The sequence below is a fragment of the Neophocaena asiaeorientalis genome, unplaced genomic scaffold, assembly GCF_003031525.2.
Source record: "Neophocaena asiaeorientalis asiaeorientalis breed wild unplaced genomic scaffold, Neophocaena_asiaeorientalis_V1.1 scaffold67, whole genome shotgun sequence".
Lineage (NCBI taxonomy): Eukaryota > Metazoa > Chordata > Mammalia > Artiodactyla > Phocoenidae > Neophocaena > Neophocaena asiaeorientalis.
In genome coordinates, this window is record NW_020173731.1 from 160072 (window position 1) to 181850 (window position 21779).

The window sequence follows — 21779 nt, forward strand, 5'->3', positions numbered from 1 at the left end:
TTGCCAGGTAGAGTAATCTTGGTTGTAGGTTCTTCCCTTTCATCACTTTATCATGCCACTCCCTTCTGGCTTGTAGAGTTTCTGCTGAGAAATCAGCTGTTAACCTTATGGGAGTTCCCTTGTATATTATTTGTTGTTTTTCCCTTGCTGCTTTCAATAATTTTTCTTTGTCTTTAATTTTTGCCAATTTGATTATTATGTGTCTCGGTGTGTTTCTCCTTGGGTTTATCCTGTATGGGACTCTCTGCGCTTCCTGGACTTGGATGGCTATTTCCTTTCCCATGTTAGGGAAGTTGTCAACTATAACCTCTTCAAATATTTTCTTGGGTCCCTTCTCTCTCTCTTCTCCTTCTGGGACCCCTATAATGTGAATGTTGTTGCGTTTAATATTATCCCAGAGTTCCCTTAGGCTGTCTTCATTTCTTTTCATCCTTTTTTCTTCATTCTGTTCTGCAGCAGTGAATTCCACCATTCTGTCTTCCAGGTCACTTATCCGTTCTTCTGCCTCAGTTATTCTGCTATTGATTCCTTCTAGTGTAGTTTCATTTCAGTTGTTGTATTGTTCATCTCTTTTTGTTCTTTAATTCTTCTAGGTCTTTGTTAAACATTTCTTGCATCTTCTTGATCTTTGCCTCCATTCTTTTTCTGAGGTCTTGGATCATCTTCACTATCATTATTCTGAATTCTTTTGCTGGAAGATTGCCTATCTCCACTTCATTTAGTTGCTTTTCTGGGGTTTTATCTTGTTCCTTCCTCTGGTACGTAGCCCTCTGCCTTTTCATCTTGTCTATCTTTCTGTGAATGTGGTTTTTGTTCCACAGGCTGCAGGACTGTAGTTCTTCTTGCTTCTGCTCTCTGCCCTCTGGTGGATGAGGCTATCTAAGAGGCTTGTGCAAGTTTCTTGATGGGAGGGAGTGGTGGTGGGTAGAGCTGGCTGTTGCTCTGGTGGGCAGAGCTCAGTAAAACTTGAATCCTCTTGACTGCTGATGGGTGGGGCTGGGTTCCCTCCCTGTTGGTTGTTTGGCCTGAAGCAACCCAACACTGGAGCCGACCCAGGCTCTTTGGTGGGGCTAATGGTGGACTCTGGGAGGGCTCACACCAAGGAGTACTTCCCAGAACTTCTGCTGCCAGTGACCTTGTCCCCATGGTGAGCCACAGCCACCCCCACCTCTGCAGGAGACCCTCCAACACTAGCAGGTAGGTCTGGTTCAGTCTCCCCTGAGGTCACTTCTTCCCTTGGGTCCTGATGCACACAGTAGTTTGTGTGTGCCCTCCAAGAGTGGAGTCTCTTTTTCCCCCAGTCCTGTTGAAGTCCTGCAATCAAATCCCACTAGCCTTCAAAGTCTGATTCTCTAGGAATTCCTCCTCCCATTGCCGGACCCCCAGGTTGGGAAGCCTGACGTGGGGCTCATAAACTTCACTCCAGTGGGTGGACTTCTGTGGTATGTGTTCTCCAGCCTGTGAGTCACCCACCCAGCAGTTATGGGATTTGATTTTACTGTTATTGTGCCCCTCCTACTGTCTCATTGTGGCTTCTCCTTTGTCTTTGGATGTGGGGTATGTTTTTTGGTGAGTTCCAGTGTCTTACTGTCGATGACTGTCCAGCAGCTAGCTGTTATTCTGGTGTTCTCACAAGAGGGAGTGAGAGCACGTCCTTCTACTCTGCCATCTTGGTTCAGGCCCTATATGATGGTTTCCATTTTATACTACACAAAATTTAACCATTAAACAGCTACATTACCAAACATTTTTTTTCCTGAACATATCTGAACTAAAAAATATAGTCATGTTTAGCTGGTGGACAAAATACCAAGTTATCAGATGTTGCTACTTATGAAAAAAACAGACATATCCCATGTCTCAGATGACCTCCAATGAATGGTACAGGTTTGCTTCACTTTAGATCATGCAAACGTATCACAAGAGTAACTTGATTTAATAGTAATGTGCTTTAATTGACCAAAAGATGAAAAATTCTTTTAAGAAGTAATGTTGGAAAGACAACATGGTAATGTATAACTGAAACAGAAGTCAAGAACTAGGTGTCAGGACAACTGGTCCTCTACCACTGACTAGCTGGGACCTTGGGCAAGTAAGTTACTATCTGAGCCTTATCATAAATAAACTCTGAGGAGATAGAGTAGGCAATCACTAAGATCTCTTCCAAATTTAGAGTTTTATGAACAGTAAAAAAGGGTCAGAAGGGGAAAATGATAACTTCCTAAGAAAAAATGGCATATTCATATACGTCACATATTTATAATGTGTCGAGTATTACCTATGTGAGGCAAAGAGTATACACTAAAGTCAAAGAGAGACTAATCTCCAAGCAGAGAGAATCCTTTTAAAAATGTTTGTTTGGGACAGTTTATGAAAACTAGAAATTGGTATCTAGTTATTTATTAAAGAGTAATTAGCAAACATTTTTGTTTACAATGCATAGAGGTTTTAATGCATTGAAACAAACGTACACTATGAAATACCTTTTATAAGTAAAAGCATTCAAATAGATATTTACAAAAATTGTATTTGTTTATCTATGTCCAGTCAAACATTATTCATTTGCAGTAAAGTGTCCAAAAGAGCCCAAGTACGGTTAGCATTTTGTAATTCATAGATATGTATGTGTATATAAATATAAGTATGTGCCATAAATTCAGAAATATGTTTTCATATACTACAAAAGAAAATTCATTGAATATTTTCAGTTAAAATTGATTGATGCCCACGTCAGACACTTAGTCCCTCAAGTAATAAACTTGTTTCATGAATGGTAAGGGGTGTTCAAATAAACACACCAAAAAGGATTTGCTCTAGCTAATTTGAATCATACGACTCTTTTCTGTTTTTTTTTTTTTTAACTTCATTTATTTATTTATTTTTTGGCTGCGTTGGGTCTTTGTTGCTGAGTATGGGCTTTCTCTAGTTGTGGCGAGTGGGGGCTACTCTTCGTTGTGGTGCGTGGGCTTCTCATTGTGTTGGCTTCTCTTGTTGTGGAGCATGGGCTCTAGGCACGCAGGCTTCAGTAGTTGTGGCACACGGGCTCAGTAGTTGTGGCACACAGGCTTCAGCAGTGGTGGCACATGGGCTTAGCTGTTCCGCGGCATGTGGAATCTTCCCAGACCAGGGCTCGAACCCGTGTCCCCTGCATTGGCAGGTAGATTCTTAACCACTGTGCCACCAGGGAAGTCTGACACTTTTCTGTGTTAAAATTCAATTTAGGGGCTTCCCTGCTGGCGCAGTGGTTAAGAATCTGCCTGCCAGTTCAGGGGACACGGGTTCAAGCCCTGATCCGGGAAGATCCCACATGCCGCAGAGCAACTACGCCCGTGTGCCACAACTACTGAGCCTGAGCTCTAGCGCCCATGTGCCACAACTACTGAAGCCCGCACGCCTAGAGTCTGTGCTCCGCAACAAGAGAAGCCACCAAAATGAGAAGCCTGCACACTGCAACGAAGAGTAGCCCCGCTCACCACAACCAGAGAAAAGCCCGTGTGCAGCAACGGAAGACCCAACACAGCCAAAGATAAAATAGATTTATTTATTTAAAAATAAATAAATAAAATTCTATTAAATTCAGCATCATTAATTGAACACCTAAAACATGTAAGTGTCAAAATCCAATCTAATAAAGGCATTTGATTTGACATGGGATTTCTGGGATAAGAGCTCAAGGCATACAACCCTGACAGCAACCAATTTCAAAGTTTAACTGTCTATTATAGCTCCACATTCAGCCTAACTCACTCCATCACATGTACCCTTGAATAACATAAATGTCATAGGTGATTGAACTAGTCCAAGTTAAAGCAGAAGTTTGCAAAGTGTCTTTACATGATTGTGTTCTCTTCATCAAGAAAGATGTGTTTTTTTTAATAGTATCTTTTCCAATGCACGTGCCCTTATGTTTCCCAGATGTTCTACTGTGCCCTATTTCTTAGTGTTCATGATGATGGGAACCACTGGCGTTTGTTCAGTGGCAGTCCTGACTGTCCTTCAAGCTAGCACAGTACTGCTGAACAAGACTGTGCCATCATTCCACCTTCATTCCAGAATCACCTTCTTCTGATGATGGCTGCCTGACATGTGATTCCCTTATTCCTCAAATACTTTATGCTTTGTATTGACAATTCTTTCACTTTCTCATGCCAGTGTGTTTATGAATTAGGCCAAACCACATTTATAACTGTCATCTCTAAAATCACACTTCGATTCTGAAATCAGCTTTACTTTGGTACTAAGTTGTTAATTCATTAGTGTCTTTGAACCATTTTATGAAACACAAGATATATGTCTGAGCACTACAAAGGGACACAAAAGATGATACAAGATTCTCCTTCAGGAATTTGCAATAGAGTTGGAGAAATAGGACAACTAGACATGAAAACGAATAATGTAAGGCAGACTGTGGTGAGCATCCAATCAGTGGAACAGATAATAGGCACTAGTGAAGTTAGCCCTGTGGCCTTCATGGCATGTCAGACTGAAGCTTGTTCTTAAGGAAATAAGAGAGAATTCGAATAAGTGAGGAGTGGGTGTTTCAGGTGTATGAGAAGGCCAAAAATGTCTAGGTAAAACTTTCATTAAAAGCAGGAGGGTGGAGCTTCCCTGGTGGCGCAGTGGTTGAGAGTCCGCCTGCCAATGCAGGGAACGTGGGTTTGTGCCACAGTCTGGGAAGATCCCATATGCCGCGGAGCGGCTGGGGCCGTGAGCCATGGCCGCTGAGCCTGCGCGTCCGGAGCCTGTGCTCCACAACGGGAGAGGCCACAACAGTGAGAGGCCTGCGTACCGCAAAAAAAAAAGCAGGTGGGTGGGGTAGGGTAGCAAGGTTGGGGGAGAGGAGGCTTGCACTTGAGAATAGTAGGAAATCAGGCACACAATAGCCAGTCTCTTTGGAGTTTTCATCTTTTTGAAAATGGCAGTGCCACTGAAGGATTTTAATCAAAATTTGTGTTTAAATGTGATTTATCTGACTGTCACACATGGAAGGAGGTGGCAGTAATTGGGAAAAGTAAGATCAACTAAAAGCCTCTGGGAATGTTTTTTATGAGTCCCAAAACAGATTGGTAGCAATGAACTTGAAATAAAATACAGAAGAGACACTGGCATTTGAGTATTATCTCTATGAAGAGGGTGAGTCAGAGACCCTGATTTACTGAATTTCACAGACTTTGTATTCCTAAGGAACATGTTGTTTAGATAACTCAACAGTAAAATCATAGGCCCATGTCGTGAGTGAAGTTAGTATTTAACACAAAGTCATCAACCTATTTTATATTAATGCTTACAGATTTTGGATACAAACATCTTTAATCTACTTCAACACACATGCCCCATGCTTCTCCCACGTGGTCATATTTGCAACTATACATGAGGATGGAGGATGGACATGTTTACAGAGCCTGTACCAGATGCCAGGCCCTCAGCCAACTCCATGAGCACAGACAGGTTGCTGACTTCCCATCTGTCTCTACTCTAGATTGTGCTCCAGTTCTCCAGCCTTGTCCAGGCATCTGTCTATGAGACGCGCTCGCCTGGATGTCCCTAGACTTCTCCAGCTCAACATCTGCAACACTGAACACGTCGTTTCCTTTCCCTGGAGGCTGCTCCTCTCCACACAAGGTTCCCATCTCAAAGAATGGCAGAAACCTGGGGCTCTTCCTTGGGTTCTCCCACTGCCTCACTCCGCACATGATCTATCCTTAAGTTCTATTGATTCTACTTCCTGGATATCTCTCTTATTCAGCCACCTCTTGCCATTTCCATTGTCACCTCTTTGGTGCAAGCTACCACCATCTGTAGCCTGCCAAAGCTTCCTAAGTGGCCTCCTGGCATCCCAGCGGCTACCCCCCCATCCACTGCCCACACAGCAGCCAGTACGTGTGACCTTTCTAAAATGAAAATATGTTTGAGTTGCTTATCTGCTTAAAGCCCTTTAATGGTTTCTTATTGATGCTAGAGTAAAGTGCAAACTCCCTAATATGCTCCACAAAGCCCTTTATAGTCTGGCTCCTGCCCATCTCTCCATGCTTGCTTGGCACCTCTCTCCTCTCTAAGCACCAGCCACATGAAATTCGTTCAGTTCCTCTAATAGTCCATGCTCTGACTCTCTTCCTGGCCCCAACATATCCTATTTTTCCTGCCAGGAACACTTTTTCCCCTTCCCGAAAATTCTTATGCCAAGAAATGATTATCCTGAGCTGGAAGGACAGATTCACATTGATAATGATCATTATTCCACATTGCATGTATACAGTCTTCTGTATGTGTTAATAGTTTTAGCTATATCTCTGTAACTACAAGAACCATATTTTGCAAACTACAGTTCTGAATAGGACTGAATTTTGGACAATAGGACTGTCTTAGAACATTTTGGCTTTATATAAGTCCCATTTTTTGTAGAAGAGGACATTCCAGAACGCTGGACTTCTCCCATCAGGGACAAGGGGCTGCAGTAAGATTCCAAAAGAACAGAAGACAGCAGTTGCTCTAGGTACATGTCACTTGATGGGGTTGAGGGCAGGCTGCCCCAAGTTGTGCTACTCTAGCATGAGGATTATTTTGAGCTGAAAACAATCAAAGCCCAAAAGACTCAGGAAGAGCCTCTGAACTTCCCCTTCACTGCCTAAAAGAATTTAAGGTAGGAGGACTGTCCCAGGAAGAAGCTATCACCAAAGATAACTGTAATAAAGTATTGAAATTAGGAGTGGTAGACAGGGAGGAGCCTAAGCAAAGCTGTTTGATCAGAGTCCTCTCTGTGTCCCACTGTCTATGGATGGCCCAGCAAACATTAGCTCTTCCTATCTTCCTGTGAATTATCTTACTTTCCCTCAAGGAAAAAAAAGCCTCAGACCCCCAGCTCTTTCTCCTTAGTCCAGAATATATATAAACCTCATCTTGCCTTGCTGTCTTTGAAATTCTTCATACTTAAGTGAATTCCCCATCCGCATGTAATAAATTTGATTTTTCTCCATTAACCTGCCTTGTGTCATTTTAATTGCCAGCCAAAAGAACCAAGGTGGGGAAGGGGAAATTTCCCCTCTCCCTCACACAGTGGGCTTGATATTTAGTCCAGTATGTTCTGAAGATTAATCTTGTGGAGTTTTCTTATGCCTGCTCAGTGAAGGGGTGCCAACAACAACACACACACACACACATGCACCCCTCTATGGCCCTTATGAGTGTAAATCATCTTTGAGGCACCCAGAGGAAGATCTGTCACTTGAAGGAAGGAGGAGCAGAGAGCCCTCTACTTGCCCTTACCTACCTCAGGATATAGCCTTATTGTCCAAGAGCAGGGTGTAATTAAGCCCTTTGTCAGGGTTAAATAGGAAAAAAACCATTCCATAAGGAGGAACAGGAGAAGTGGTTCCAGATTCAGAATGAATGGACATGGGTACCTAGACCGATTTGAACCCAGAACTGCCGGGGCAAGTGGCCTGGGCTGTGTGGTGGGATTTGAGCACCTGGGAACCCCGAGTAACAGAAATCGTTGGCAGAACTTACCATGAAGGCAACAGAGATGATCTTCCCTGAAAGATCCCTTAAGGGCATTATGCTAAGTGAACTAAGTCAGACAGAGAAAAACAAATACTGTATGATCTCACTTATATGTGGAACCGTAAAACAACGGACTCACAGAAACAGAGAACAGATTGGTCGTTGCCAGAGGAGGTGGGGGGAGGATGGGTTAAAGGGGTCAAACTTCCAGTTATAGGATAAATTAAGTCACAGGTTGTAATGTACAGCATGGTGACTATCGTTAACAATACTGTACTGTATGTGAAAAGTTGCTAAGAGAGTAGAGCTTAAAAGATCTCATCGCAAGAAAAACTTCTGTTAACTACGTGAGGTGATAGGTGTTAACTAAACTTATTGTGCTGATCATAGTGCAATGATCATACATTAAATCGTTATGTTGTACACCTTAAACTAATACAATGTTATATGTCAATGATATCTTAATAAAAGTGGGAAAAAAAGATCCCGAGGACTTGTGAATGGACAGATCAATAGCGGCCCAGCATCAGCTGCTAGAATATCTTGGACCTAGTTGTCAATGGCCTAGTTGTCAACTGGCTCTCAGGCATGCTGGCCTGAGAGCCAATGGGGCAATGACAAAGGCATACAGCCCTGGCTCTGGTCGCCTGGGGATGGAACTCAGCAGCCTCTCCAAAGCCCCCTCAGGGTTTCTGGCCCTTATCACAGCACTAATTTTATACCTATTTCTAAACTCTTTTGGTTATTATGGAAACAATAATGGTTAACTGGGAGTCTGTGAAATCTCTTACTGGTTTAGTCAAGATCCCACAATGAGTAACAGGCAGAGATGGAAACCAAAAAGAAAAAAAAAAAAAAAGAGTGACACAGTAAAGATGGGTGGTACATTGTGCCGTCAAAAACAAAGAAATAGAGGCGAGAAGGGAGAGACCCATGAGCTCATTGGCCCATGACAGTCAAAGACAGTTCCCTACAATGTTTTGATGGTCTCTGGTTCTGACTGGAGCCACTGGAAGCTATGCCAAATCACGTTAAGTCTGCATAAAGTGAGGTTTCTGGACAGAGGAATGTGACACAGAACAAGGGCAATGTGACTAGACCCCATTATCTCAGTGCCTTTGATAACATACTGGAAAGCAGAGTGGGGTTGTGAATCGACTGAAATCTTCCATAAATGGACTCTAAATACAGGCTACATAACTTCCAAAAACTCCCCAGAGAAACTCCTATTATGGACACGGAAGGGGGAATGAAGCCAGTCCCATCTGGCTGGGTGGAGAACATTCTCTGCTTAGTGAAACTTCATGGTTCTTGTGTTTAGTGCCAAATGCATGTTCATACTAGACCAAGGCCCTGCACAGAGGTGTAAGTGTACTAGTTAGATGGTGCAGGCAGTGCTGGGGAATTCTTTGTCTCTAAAACATCAAAACCACAAGGTAAGATATTAATAAGGTTATCATTTTTGTAAAGTCCCTAATGAGTTATGAGCCAATATTATGATGAACGTTGGTCAGGGTTGCTAGAGGAAAATAGAGTGACATTATCTTTTTCCATTAGCCTTCTATCATTACACAAGCTAAAATCAAGAACAGACTGAGATGCATCACTAGTGACTTTTGCTCCGTGGCACTGACACTCTCAGGGTAACCTCAGAACTTTAAAGTAAATGTACAATGAAATTATTAGGAAATACAGTAAAGGCACAGATGGATGAGGTGACTCAACTCAAATGTCACCTGCCCAGAAAGGCCTCCCCTGACAAGCTTTCTCCCTTCTTCCCTACATAGTAACCTCTTGTTACTCTGTAACACATAACTTTGATAACTATCAAGTTATCTTGTGAATTTGTACGTGTGTTTGCCCCTCTTTCCTGTTTGAATGTAGACCCCAAAGAGGGGAACTTTGCATGGTTCATTACTCTGTTCCTAATACCTTTATAGGTTGGCACAGAGTAAATCCTCAATAACATTTGACTGGTTACCTTTCCAACTGCCAAGTAACAAAGAGCTCAATTATCTGTACCTGAAGGTTTTGCAGAGTCCAGAAAAACCAGCATTCACATCAATTTATCAAAAACATCACATACTGGAAAGAGAAATCGTTTTTATCATGGACCCAGTAGTAATGAAATCGGTACATAGAGGCAACAGGGTCTGAAGCAATGCAACTCCAAGTGTGGTCCACGGATTAACATCATCAGCATCCCTTGGCAGTTTGTTAGAAAACCAAAATCAGGGCCCCAGTATCAGTATATCTGAAGGTGGATCCAAAAAAAAAATCTGTTTAGCAAGTTTTCCAGGCGATTCTTATGTACCCTAAAGTTCTGAGTAACTTCTTCAGAAATAAAGGTGAAAATAAACAAGAAATGTCAAAAGGACTAGGATTTTGCCAGGGACAATTGGTACATTCTTGGTGTCACTGATATTTTTAAAAATCAGGAAGAAGGAAGAGGAGGAATTATGCTCAAAATTATATGCATGAATATGGTGCTCTGTCTACCTGTGCCATCAGATACCTACTCCACGTCCTGTTGCGCTGAGGCTTCCCTGCCCTGACTAAACAACCAGCAAGGTGGCCACGCTCTTTGTGTACAAAACTCTCACTTCGTTCGATTTCCCTCTCCTTCCAGAGGCAGCACCGTCCGCGGCTCTTTCTAGGAATTATTCTAACAGATGACTGACCAGACCAACTGAGAAAAGGCAGCCTAACTGGGGACCAGAGGGCAGCCGTGCCATACCATGATTTAGATGTCTGATGCAGTCACTCAGGAGAGCACTGAACTTCCTCTGCTCAGCGGCATCCTGGAAGCAGAAGTAGCCATGTCTGAGGAATGGCTGCCACAGGTACACCGGGAATTCCTTGGGCAGGACCACAAAGGGCTGCATGTTCTCCTTCTCACTGGATGCTGAAGAAACATGGAAAACACAAAGATGTTTTAAAACATGTATCTCTCATTTAAAATATTTATTTCAGGCTGTGAAGGTTTATTTCCGGCTGGGGGGCAGCCAATGCGATGGAAAGGTGGTGTGAGATGTCTTCACAGGGTGGGGGAAAAGAAGAGTTCAGCTTCACCTGTCTCACTCTAGCAGGTGGCCTCACCTCCTATCCACAGGGACAACCAAGGCCATCAGACATAATCTATCTCAACTTCCTCACCAGGAATGAGCCACAAAAAGAGCTTACTCCTCCCTACCGGTCCTCGGCAGTTGATGTGTCTACCTGTCAGGCACTTACCCTACTCTCCCCCAGGCTCCCATCCCACCAGGTCTGCTCTCTGCCCTGCACTCTCTCCCGCCTCCTTGTCACTGCTACACTAGCATTTGCTGCTTTGATGCCATCAACCCCTATTCTCACCCTAGTCTTGTTCCTGCTCCACCCACCGGTCCCAAAACCAAATTGCCTGTTACTAATGTCATCCTGACTGCCGGCCTATGGCTTCTTCATTACCCACCCTTTCAACCCGATTGGAAACATCTGTTGTTGTCAATTACCCCTTCTTTTGAAAACATTCTCTTGACTTCCAGGGGCACCTCTCTCCTCAGTGTCCTTCATGCTTTTTAAAAATTGTTTCCTCTTTTCAGCTTTATTGGTTCCTCTGCCCCTTCTCTCCGTCTCCCTCTTTAAGTGTTGGTATTTACCCTGTTCTGTGCTGGTTTCTGATCCATTCTCATCTCTACTCTCCTGAGGTGTCATCATTCTTCCCATGATTTTGCATATTGCTTCTGCAATTCATATTTCCTTTCCCTCCTTCCTTTCCACCATGCTTTTGCATAGAAAACTCTCATTCGTCCTTCAAAAGTCAGTTCAAAAGCCACCTCCTCTGGGGTGCCTTTGTTGGCACCAGAGACAGAGTTGGGTGCGCCCTACCTTGTTCTGCCAAAATAATGTAATGATCTGTTTTCGTGTCTGGTACCCACACTCAGAGTGAGAGACATAAAGTGAGATAAGCCTCCCCAGCCAAATAATTTTCCCTGGGAAGCAGAACCACTGCCCCGGAGCTCCTAGAGGATGGAGGCTTCATCTTACTTATCTTTGTATGCTCAGCCCATAGCAGAGCCATGGGACCCAGTAGATGTTCTACTACCGTTTGTTGAATGAATAAATGTGCTGTGTTGTCCTGGGAAATTTTAAAAGCCTTAAACAATGGGACTTTCACCTCTTCCCTCAAAATCAATTCCAAGAAACTGACGTTAACCCCTTATCATTCAGATCCCCTGTCTAAACTTTATTCCCCTCCGCGAATTCCAATTCTGTGATACTGCACTAGGATAAACGAGCCCCAGCTTATTTCCAGAGTCACGGAAAACAAGCAGAAGAAAAAATTAGTTCTGTGCTCTCAGCCTACGTAATGGGCACAATTTCAAGGAAAGCAAGGGAAGAGGGACCCAGTAAGAGGCAACTGAAAGCACTGGGCAAGAAATGGATCATAACCCTAAGGAAGGCTCCGGAACTGAGTCTTGCTACTGGCAAATGAATAAATCAAGATTGGCTTAGATAAAGAATAGATTTCCTGGGGCATACATTGGAATTCTGTTTCTGAAGGTAACAGAGTCAAAGGCACTGGGAGCACAAACTTCAGCCAACCAGTCCCTAGCAAAATGCCTGGCACATGATAACATAAGAATGAATCAACACATGAAAGACAACAAATGAATAAATGATTGAATGCTGTAGTAGAGAAGAGAGGCAAATGAAAGCACTGGGCATAGCAAGAAATGGATCATAACCCTAAGGAAGGCTCCGGAACTGAGTCTTGCTACTGGCAAATGAATAAATCAAGATTGGCTTAGATAAAGAATAGATTTCCTGGGGCATACATTGGAATTCTGTTTCTGAAGGTAACAGAGTCAAAGGCACTGGGAGCACAAACTTCAGCCAACCAGTCCCTAGCAAAATGCCTGGCACATGATAACATAAGAATGAATCAACACATGAAAGACAACAAATGAATAAATGATTGAATGCTGTAGTAGAGACCTCTTAGTTGTAACACATCTCTATTCTCTCCTCTTTCTCAGTAATAAAACCCCTGATTTTTAGTTTAGCAAGTGCCTGCATACAATAAAGACTACATTTCCAGCCTCCACTGCAGTTTCGTGTGTCACAGCCACTAAGTTTTGGCCAATGAAATGTAAGTGGCAGTGAGACTTCCTAGAAGCATCCTTAAGGAGAGGGAATGTGCTGGCCTCCTCTCATCTTTTCTCCTTCCTCCTGTCTGGAATGAGAAAACCATGGCTGGAGTTCCAGCAGCCACCTTGGACTATGTAAATCTGGGCCACAACCCAGAGATAAAGGGGCAGAAAGCTAAAAAGAGTCCCTGACCTTTATGGAACTGCGACACCAGCCTGTACTGGTAATATCCAAATATTTTTAGCAAGAAAATAAAAACATATGTATTTAATTTGAGATTTTTGTTGTGTGCAACAAAAGTAGATTCTAGCTAATAAAATGCCAAACAAGTGAATCATTTTAGCAAAACATGGGACCATTTTTGAACATCATCTTAGCACTGCTGTGTAAAGAAGACCTACACTGATAAACCTCCAGTGCTTTACCTCTAGTGAGATTAATTTCTCCCATCTTTATTGTGCCTTTATTCTTTCCAATAAAATTAGAATCACACTGCTGTTAACAGTGTGATTCCTGTTAACATAGTTTTGTGAAAACACTCTCCTTGCCCTTTCCAAGATGTCACAATTTTGTACAAACAATTAAAAGCAACATTCACCACTTACATTTAAAAAAGCCTTAGGAAGCCCCATAAAATTCATTCCTATTAGCCTCTTGTTATCATTCATTTAACAGTTTACAACAATTTTCCAGATACCGTTAGTCTGCATTTTTTCTGAGTTGAGTATAAGGACAACACAAATGATCTACTGTAGAATATTCTATTTTTAAAACTGAGAAGGGCACAACATACAATTTAAAAAGTCTTTGAAATGTCCAGTCTGAAGCCCTGGGCCAAATGGCACTAGTCACACAGGCCTTGTGTTTTTTATTCCTTTTCATTCCTTCTGATATATTTCACCAATAAATCAATAAACGTATTGTCAGTTCTGACTGATTTCATTGGAAAGTTCTTTTGAAGTGGTTCTAAAGAGTCAACGTATTGGCATCCCCATTTCTAAGTGGCAGCTCCAAAGCCAAGATAACATGTAAGTAGATGTTAAAATATAATAATATGTATAGTGTACATAAAGTGTCGTTTTAGCTTGAATTACTTAGTAAGAGTTTGTTAATCTAGGTTTATGGTTCATGTACTAATCCTATAACAGTGTCATTAAAAACACTAAGCATTCTGCACTGAAATAACAATTGATAAAATAATTTAATATTTTCCCCATAAATTCCAGTGAAATGATTATACCTATTAATAAGAACCAGGGCTCTCTTCAAGAAACTAAGTAATTACTGTGCAGTGTGATTTACACGAAGCCAGATGGTGTTATTACATTATCCACAGTTCATGAATCTCTATGAAACGCTCTATTTCGTCTGAATATTATCCATCACACTCTCTACATGGAAAAAGTGAAATGAATGAGAATCAGAGTATGTTAGAGCTGGGAATATCCTTCTAGATTTTCAATTTCAAGGCCCTAGAACTGGGAGAAACAGAAATCAGACAGGTTCAGCAACAGCTAGGGAAAATGCTTGATAAGCGTCACAGATAGTACTAGATAAAAATCCAGCCTTCAAATTCTCAGTTCAATGCTCTTTCCATGGCAGCATTCAGCTATTATTAAAGATATGCTAATTAATGCAATGCTTTTTTACATAGTAGCTATGAGTTACTGTAATGCTTGTTAAAACTGTTTTGTTGATTTAGGATATTTTATCGCATAGCATCCTAAAATTAGAAAAATAATATTCTCTGACAGGTCTTACTGAAAGATGGGATTATACATTTCACAGACTGGGCCCTACATATTTACTTCTGCTGTCTTGTGTAAAGCTTGCAACATATTCCAAAGCTTCAAGATGCCTGACCAATGGTATACTTTCCATGTGCTAGAAGCACAGTGCCTGACTTGTGTATTACCAAATATGATTTAAAGTAACAGAATTGTTACAATGTTTACCTGAATTAGAGAAATTATATCTTCCATTTGCCTATGGAGAATGTGTGTCTAGCCCAGGGTTTCTCAACCTTGGCAACTACTGATATTTAATGCCAGATAATTCTTCATTGTCAGGGGTTGTTTAGCGAGCGTCACTGGCCTCTACCCACTAAATGCCTGTAGCACGATCCTCCCAAGTTGTGACAACCAAAAATGTCTCCAGACACAGCCAACTGTCCCTGGAGAGTGAAATCATCACCCCTCCCCTTGAGAAGCACTGATCTAGCTAAACAAAACATGTTTAGGAATTTTGTCTTGGGAAGGAATGTTCAGCAACTCACCAATGGGGTCTGGGAAATGCCGATCAGATAATAAACCGTATTCATCTTCTGAGGTTAACACCTTGCCACCAGCTGGAAGAATTCGGCTTTTAGGGGGAGCTCCTCTCTGATAGGCCTGGGAAAGGAAAGGCATAAGTGAGTGGATTTTTTCCTCACTTGGATTTTTGGAAAATATCAGGAATATTAGAAATAGACAAATATACTCAGAGATAGAAATTCCCACACTATGTCAACGAGTAAGAGCCATTTATTCAAAAAATATGTTTTGCACTGGAAGCCTCTGTCAGAGACAGCATCAGGACTCGCTCCAGGACCAAAAGGAAGAAAGGCTATTACACTTTCCACTGGCTATGTTATAGCTGCAGTGATTGTGTCAGGGAAGGTCACATGACCTCAGCATGTCCAATCAGAGTGAGAGTTAGGGTTTGTCCCAGGGCCAGCGAGAAAAGCTCTTACAGATTCCACTGGCTATATCCTGGCTGCAGTGATTGGGTCAGGGTCAGTCACATGACCTGATTCAATCCAATCAGAGTGAGCTACAGGCCTTGCAAGAGGGGCTGACAGGAAAGCCTCAGCTCTGCGAGGAGATGAGGACAGGACACCACCACCATCTTGTTACTGTGGAGGACTGTGAAGGAGCCTGACAGTGGAGATTGTGGCCTGTTAGGGAAGTCAGGCTGAATGAAGGCAAAGATCTGAGATGGAAGAAAGAACAAACTGAGTTCTGATACCACTGGAGCTGTGGATCCAAATGTGCCTGAAACCGGACCTGTGCTGTGGAGATTTCAAGTCAGGAGCCACCAATCCCAGCCCCTTTTTCTTTTTTTTAATCTTAAGAAAATTTTTTTTTATTGAAGTATAGTTGATTTACAATGTTGTGCTAGTTTCAGATGTATAGCAAAGTGATTCAGTTACATATATATGTATATATATATATATATACATATATATATATATATATATATTCTTTTTCAGATTCTTTTCCATCATAGGTTATTATAAGATACTGAATACAGTTCCCTATGCTATACAGTAGGTCCTCGTTGATTATCTATTTTATGTATAGTAGTGTGTATCTGTTAATCTCAAACTCCTAATTTATCCGTCCCTTCCCCTTTCCCCCTTTGGTAACCATAAGTTTGTTTTCTATGTCTGTGAGTCTATTTCTGTTTTGTAAATATGTTCACTTGTATCATTTTTTTTAGATTCCTCATATAAGTGATACTGTATATTTATTTTTCTTTAACTTACTTCACTGAGTATGATAATCTCTAGGTCCATCCATGTTGCTGCAAATGGCATTACCTCATTCTTTTTTATGGCTGAGTAATATTCCATTGTATATATACACCACATCTTCTTTATCCATTCATCTGTCATGGACATTTAGGGCGCTTTCGTGTCCTGGCTATTTAAATAGTGCTGCTATGAACACTGGGATGCATGTATCTTTTCAAATTAGAGATTCTCTGGATATGTGCCCAGGAGTGGGATTGCTGGATCATATGGTAACTTTATTTTTAGTTTTGTAAGGAACCCCCATACTGTTCTCCATAGTGGCTGCACCAATTTACATTCCCACCAACAGCGCAAGAGGGCTCCCTTTTCTCCACACCCTCTCCAGCATTTATAATTTATAGACATTTTGATGATGGCCATTCTGACTGGTGTGAGGTGATACCTCATTGTAGATTTGATTTGCATTTCTCTAATAATCAGCAATGCTGAGCATCTTTTCATGTGCCTTTTGGCCACCTGCATGTCTTCTTTGGAGAAATGTCTATTTAGATATTTTGCCCATATTTTGATTGGGTTTTTCTTCTTTTTTTTTGATATTGAGCTATATGAGCTGTTTGTATATTTTGGAAATTAATCCCTTGTCAGTTGCATCATTTGCAAATATTTTCTCCCACTCTACAGGTTGTTTTTTCGTTTTGCTTATGGTTTCCTTTGCTGTGCAAAAGCTTGTAAATTTGATTCAGTCCCACTTGTTTATTTTTGCTTTTGTTTCTATTGCCTTGGGAGACTGACCTAAGAAAACATTGGTATGATCTATGTCAGAGAATGTTTTGCCTATTTTCTCTTCTAGGAGTTTTATGGTGTTAAGTCTTATAATTAAGTCTTTAAGCCATTTTGAGTTTATTTTTATGTATGGTGTGAGGGTGTGTTCTAACTTCATTGATTTAAATGCAGCTGTCCAATTTCCCCAACACCACTTGCTGAAGAGAATAACTTTTCTCCATTGTATATTTTTGCCTCCTTTGTCGAAGATTAATTGACTACAGGTGTGTGGGTTTATTTCTGGGCTCTCTATTCTATTCCATTGATCCATATATCTGTTTTTGTGCCAATATCACACTGTTTTGATTAATGTAGCTTTTTTTTTTTTTTTTGGCTGTGATCATGTGACCAGCTCTAGACTAGACCAATCACTTCAGTCAGGGTAGAGCTTTACTTGACCTGATGTGGGTCACAGCCCCTCCTGGCCCCAAGGGTGAAAAAAATGTTTTGCGTCCTTGCTACTTGTGGGTAGTACTTTAATACTTTTGTATGACGGTCACAAGATGGTAAGTCAGAGTCCCTAATCTCGGGGAGATTCACTGTAGATATGTTTCTCAAAGGGGGTGAAACATAATCTCAGTAACTTCAGAAATCCTGCACCACACTTGTCATTTCAGATGCTAGCGCCTGAATCGTTCTAAAAACCAAAAGGATCATGATGCACGCAGACATTTACCACACAAAATGCTTGGAGACTAATGACAGATGAGACCGTGGGGCATGTAACTTCAATTATGGTTGCCAAGGATTTTTACCAGAAACATAAAAATGTAACCATGATAAAATATACCACCACTTTGCCCTCAGGCGTGAGACGGTTTTGCAGTAAAATGATCTGGGATGGAAGTGTAATACCATGACATGACATCAGAACAAATTCCGGCCAGCACACAAAAAGCTCTGCTGTTTGAGAAATGTGAAAGGGGTGCAGAGCATCGCTAAAGCAGTGAAGCAGTTGGTTAAACAGATATACTCACATGGACATGCAGATAAGATTAAATGTAAGTATGTGCATCTGATGGGAGGGCATAAGTCAAGGGAAAATTTTGAGACTAACAAGCTAAAAGCAAGTTGAGAACTGAAACCACGAAACTGTGGGACCCAAACTCTGTAGTGTACTCGCGAATAACTAAAATAACGTTGATCAGGGCCATAAAATCAGAGTAAATGCACATTCTGCAAGTAGCAAGACTCATTCTGCATCAATAAGATAGTGACTGAAGAAACCCATACGAAACAAACTCTTGTATACCTAAGAAGGTTGTGTTCATTCTTGTAAGAACTGCTAATCAAGTGCCCAAGCACATCAGGACCCAGAGCAGAAGAGAGAAGAATCCAAAATTGTGTGATTTTGAGAAAGTCTAGGAACAGGTTGATTCAGACTGGCCTCAAATGTGCATTGTGTTATCTCTGAAAACAGGCCTAATCTAGGCTTTAATAAACATTATATTATTTAATCCTCAAAACAGCATTGTGGGGCTTCCCTGGTGGCGCAGTGGTTGAGAGTCCACCTGCCGATGCAGGGGACACGGGTTCGTGCCCCGGCCCGGGAAGATCCCACATGACGCGGAGCGGCTAGGCCCGTGAGCCATGGCCGCTGAGCCTGCGCGTCCGGAGCCTGTGCTCCGCAGCGGAAGAGGCCACAACAGTGAGAGGCCCGCGTACCGCAAAAACAAAAAAACAAAAAAAAACCCCAGCATTGTGAATTAGACATTATCTCCATTTTATAAACGAGAAAAATGAAGCTCAGAGAGATTAAATAACTTGCCAATGACCCAGTGGTGAGTAGGTGACAAATCCAGGATTCGTACCTGGGTTTGTCCAGCCCCAGCGCGAGTGTATAGGAAGTAGGAAGTGAGCATGAGAATGCTCGTTATTTTCCTCCTCAATTTCCAGCGCAAACTGGATTCTCAATAAAAGAATAGGCAGTTTATAGATAGATACTTAATGTATAACTCTTAGGTATAATTTTTTTGAAAAACCTTCTGTAATTAAAAAGCAGGATATCGTTAAAACTTTAAGGAATTATGGCACACTGCATGGGCATTTTTCTTCCAAGTTTAAAAAAAAATTGGTTATTACCAAACTCAGTGACTATATCTTAACAATCGGAACAAGTTCACCTGAAAATGATGAGCAAAGTAAAGAAAACAATATAGTCCATAAATTTCAAGTTGAGGGAGCAAGCGTAAAAAAATGAAAAGGGGAGAAAAAACACCAAAATTTGATTTAAAATGAAACTTCCGTTAGTGCCGAATGTGGTAAAAACCTTAATAAATACAAGAGTGAGTTCTATGAGTGTTTCCTCCACATTAGTTAGTTGTCATGCTGACAACTGCTCTACATTGGACTCTGCCAGCACTTGGCCATATGCTAAGGGGTTCAATGCATTCATGTCTTTAATCCTCACAACAACATTGTGATGAAGGAATCATGCTCACCATTTTACAGATGAGAAAACTGAGGCCCAAGGAGATTTATAACTTATGCAAGGACACATATCTGGTAACTGGTAACGGTGTGATTCAAAGTGCATAATATTGACCATTAGGCTATACTGCCTCTTCTCAAGCTTCCCTGAGAGGACAGTATAACGGGCCGTGCGAAATCTAAAGTGATTTGCTATTATTATCATTATTTGTACTGTACTGATCATTTGCTTCAGAGAGCAAATCAAGTGTTGACTAAAATCCTAAAATAGATAAAGCAGAGAAGACACTGGCTTAACAAACGTTGAAAAGAATAAGACTACCCAAGAAAGCACTCGAGTACTGCCTGGTAGGTGGTATAATAAGTTTGTATTATATTTTATTTCTATTTTCCATCAAAAATTGGAAGGAGACACATTATCTGTCAGCCTGAAGCCTCTTCCTAAAGGTTTAGCATCAGGGGTAATTACTCAGAGTATCTGCAGAGGATGTCCTGACTAGTTTTGAACTTAGAGTGAAGAGTGCAGAGTTTTAAATATGTTACTAACTTTAACCCATAAATAGTAACTATTCATTTCAAAGGGAGCTTGAGAATCTATGTAGACTGCATATGTGTACAGTATGAGATCTGGAAGGAATCAGTGGGATCATTCAGCCTCACACTCTAGTTTAATGGAGGCCTGACCTCAACTTTAGTTTTCCAAATTCTCTGCCCAATGTTCTTTCATTTACACCACATTACCTCCCTTGATGGGGAAAGAAATGGGAACCAATAAAAACTAAGGTCCTCTCAGGCACTGTACATATGCTATCTCATCTCTCCACATTTTACAGACAAGGGAAAAAATGAGATAACCAGGAAAAAGCTAGTGAAAAAAATTCATACGTAGAAGTGAAATAAAGTGGAAAGTTCTGAATTTTTAGGAACCCATGCAAATCCAGTCACAATCTTAATAAATAATTCCTCTGCCACAGAGGAGGCTTAAGAGTGGGAAGACATGGAGACACAGAGCAGAGAGAGAGAGATATCAGGGAGGTGACTAAGACAGGCCTCGAGGCCCAGTGATCATAGGAAAGGCTCCCGCACTGGCCACTCAGTATAACCTTCTATCTTTACACTCACTTGCAATTACTTGTTCAAAGTCTACGTTGCCCACTAGACTGCAAGCACCTGTCTAATCTACAGTGATATGCCTAGAACCTACTATAACCCACAATAAATATCTGTTGACTGAAATGAATACCTGAATCTGTTAGTGCTCACTGAATAAGTCAGTCTCAAAGGAGAGGGCTTGTCAGTCAACCCAGCCAACATTTAAGAAAATTGCAAGAATCAGTGGTAACAAGGAAATGTCTTACCTCTTTGTTCTCATAGCTTTCCACAGCAAAGTCATTTTTAACCACAACATATCTCTCCTTCCATTTCTTTATGTCCTCAGCAAACTGTGATAGCTCTGCTTCATACAAAACAGTTCCAGGCTCCAATGGTGGCTTAAAGAAGATGAATGCAATTAACTGTCACAACAAAAGATAGCATATCATGCTACCACTAAGTCTTTCACAGTATTTCAAGGAATATTTTCAGAAACTATCTTGTGCTGAGATCCTGGGGAAATTGTTGCTTCCCCGCACCTCCCTCCACATTTCCCTTTCCTACTTCTCCTGACCAAACGCAAATATTTGTCTTATTGATATTTTTGTGATTTGCATTCCCTTCATTATCCTACAAGAACAGAAGCATATGCTAGAAGGGATTATAGTAGCAAGGTTATGCCTTGCATACCTGTGGCACTTAATAAATCCTTGGTAAACTCTGTGGAAGAGAGGGAGTGAGGCAGTTAACTGTAAGTTGTGGACATCTATCCCAACACCCTAAATATACCTCAGGGTTAATTAAAACAGGGGAGTTAACAGGCTGTTCCCCTCTTTGTCAACCTTCAGGGGCTGCCTCAAGAGTCAGTGTTCAGTGGTTTCCCCAGATCCAAAGGTCTGGGAACCAAGGCTAAAAACACTTAACCCACCTTTGTGCTCTTCAAGGAGACTCTGTTTACTCTCTAATTAAAGAACAAGCAGGCAAGCCAGCAAACCTTCATTCTACCTCTTCCACTTAAAGGTCTAGAGATTTCTCGTTCATAACCCCGGCTAAAAGCCAAGTCATCACTGATTTCTCTCTTCTATTACTTGTGCTGTAGGGAAGTCTCTGTTAGATACCTAGTTAGGTCTTCTGTTGGGCTAACCGTGTAAGGGGTAATTCCCATCCTACCTCATGTATTATCTCAAAATATAGAAATGGGCCTCCTGTCTTTCACATGTCACTGACTTTACATTGATGTTATTCAAACACTACAGTGCCTTTAACACAATATTGTGAACCAACTATATTT

At 41.4% G+C, this 21779-nt stretch overlaps 1 protein-coding gene across 2 annotated transcripts in view; it reads right to left on the reverse strand.

Moving 5' to 3' along the window:
• The window catches only part of NIBAN1 (niban apoptosis regulator 1), a 161735-nt gene that overhangs the window by 70469 nt on the left and 69487 nt on the right, over window positions 1-21779 (reverse strand). For both annotated transcript variants that reach the window (XM_024751033.1, XM_024751032.1), the window contains exons 3-5: window positions 20755-20886; window positions 14906-15020; window positions 10238-10405 (exon numbers count right to left, since the gene is read on the reverse strand). In XM_024751033.1, the coding sequence (XP_024606801.1) occupies window positions 10238-10405; window positions 14906-15020; window positions 20755-20886 (415 nt within the window). The remainder of the gene's footprint in view (window positions 1-10237; window positions 10406-14905; window positions 15021-20754; window positions 20887-21779) is intronic.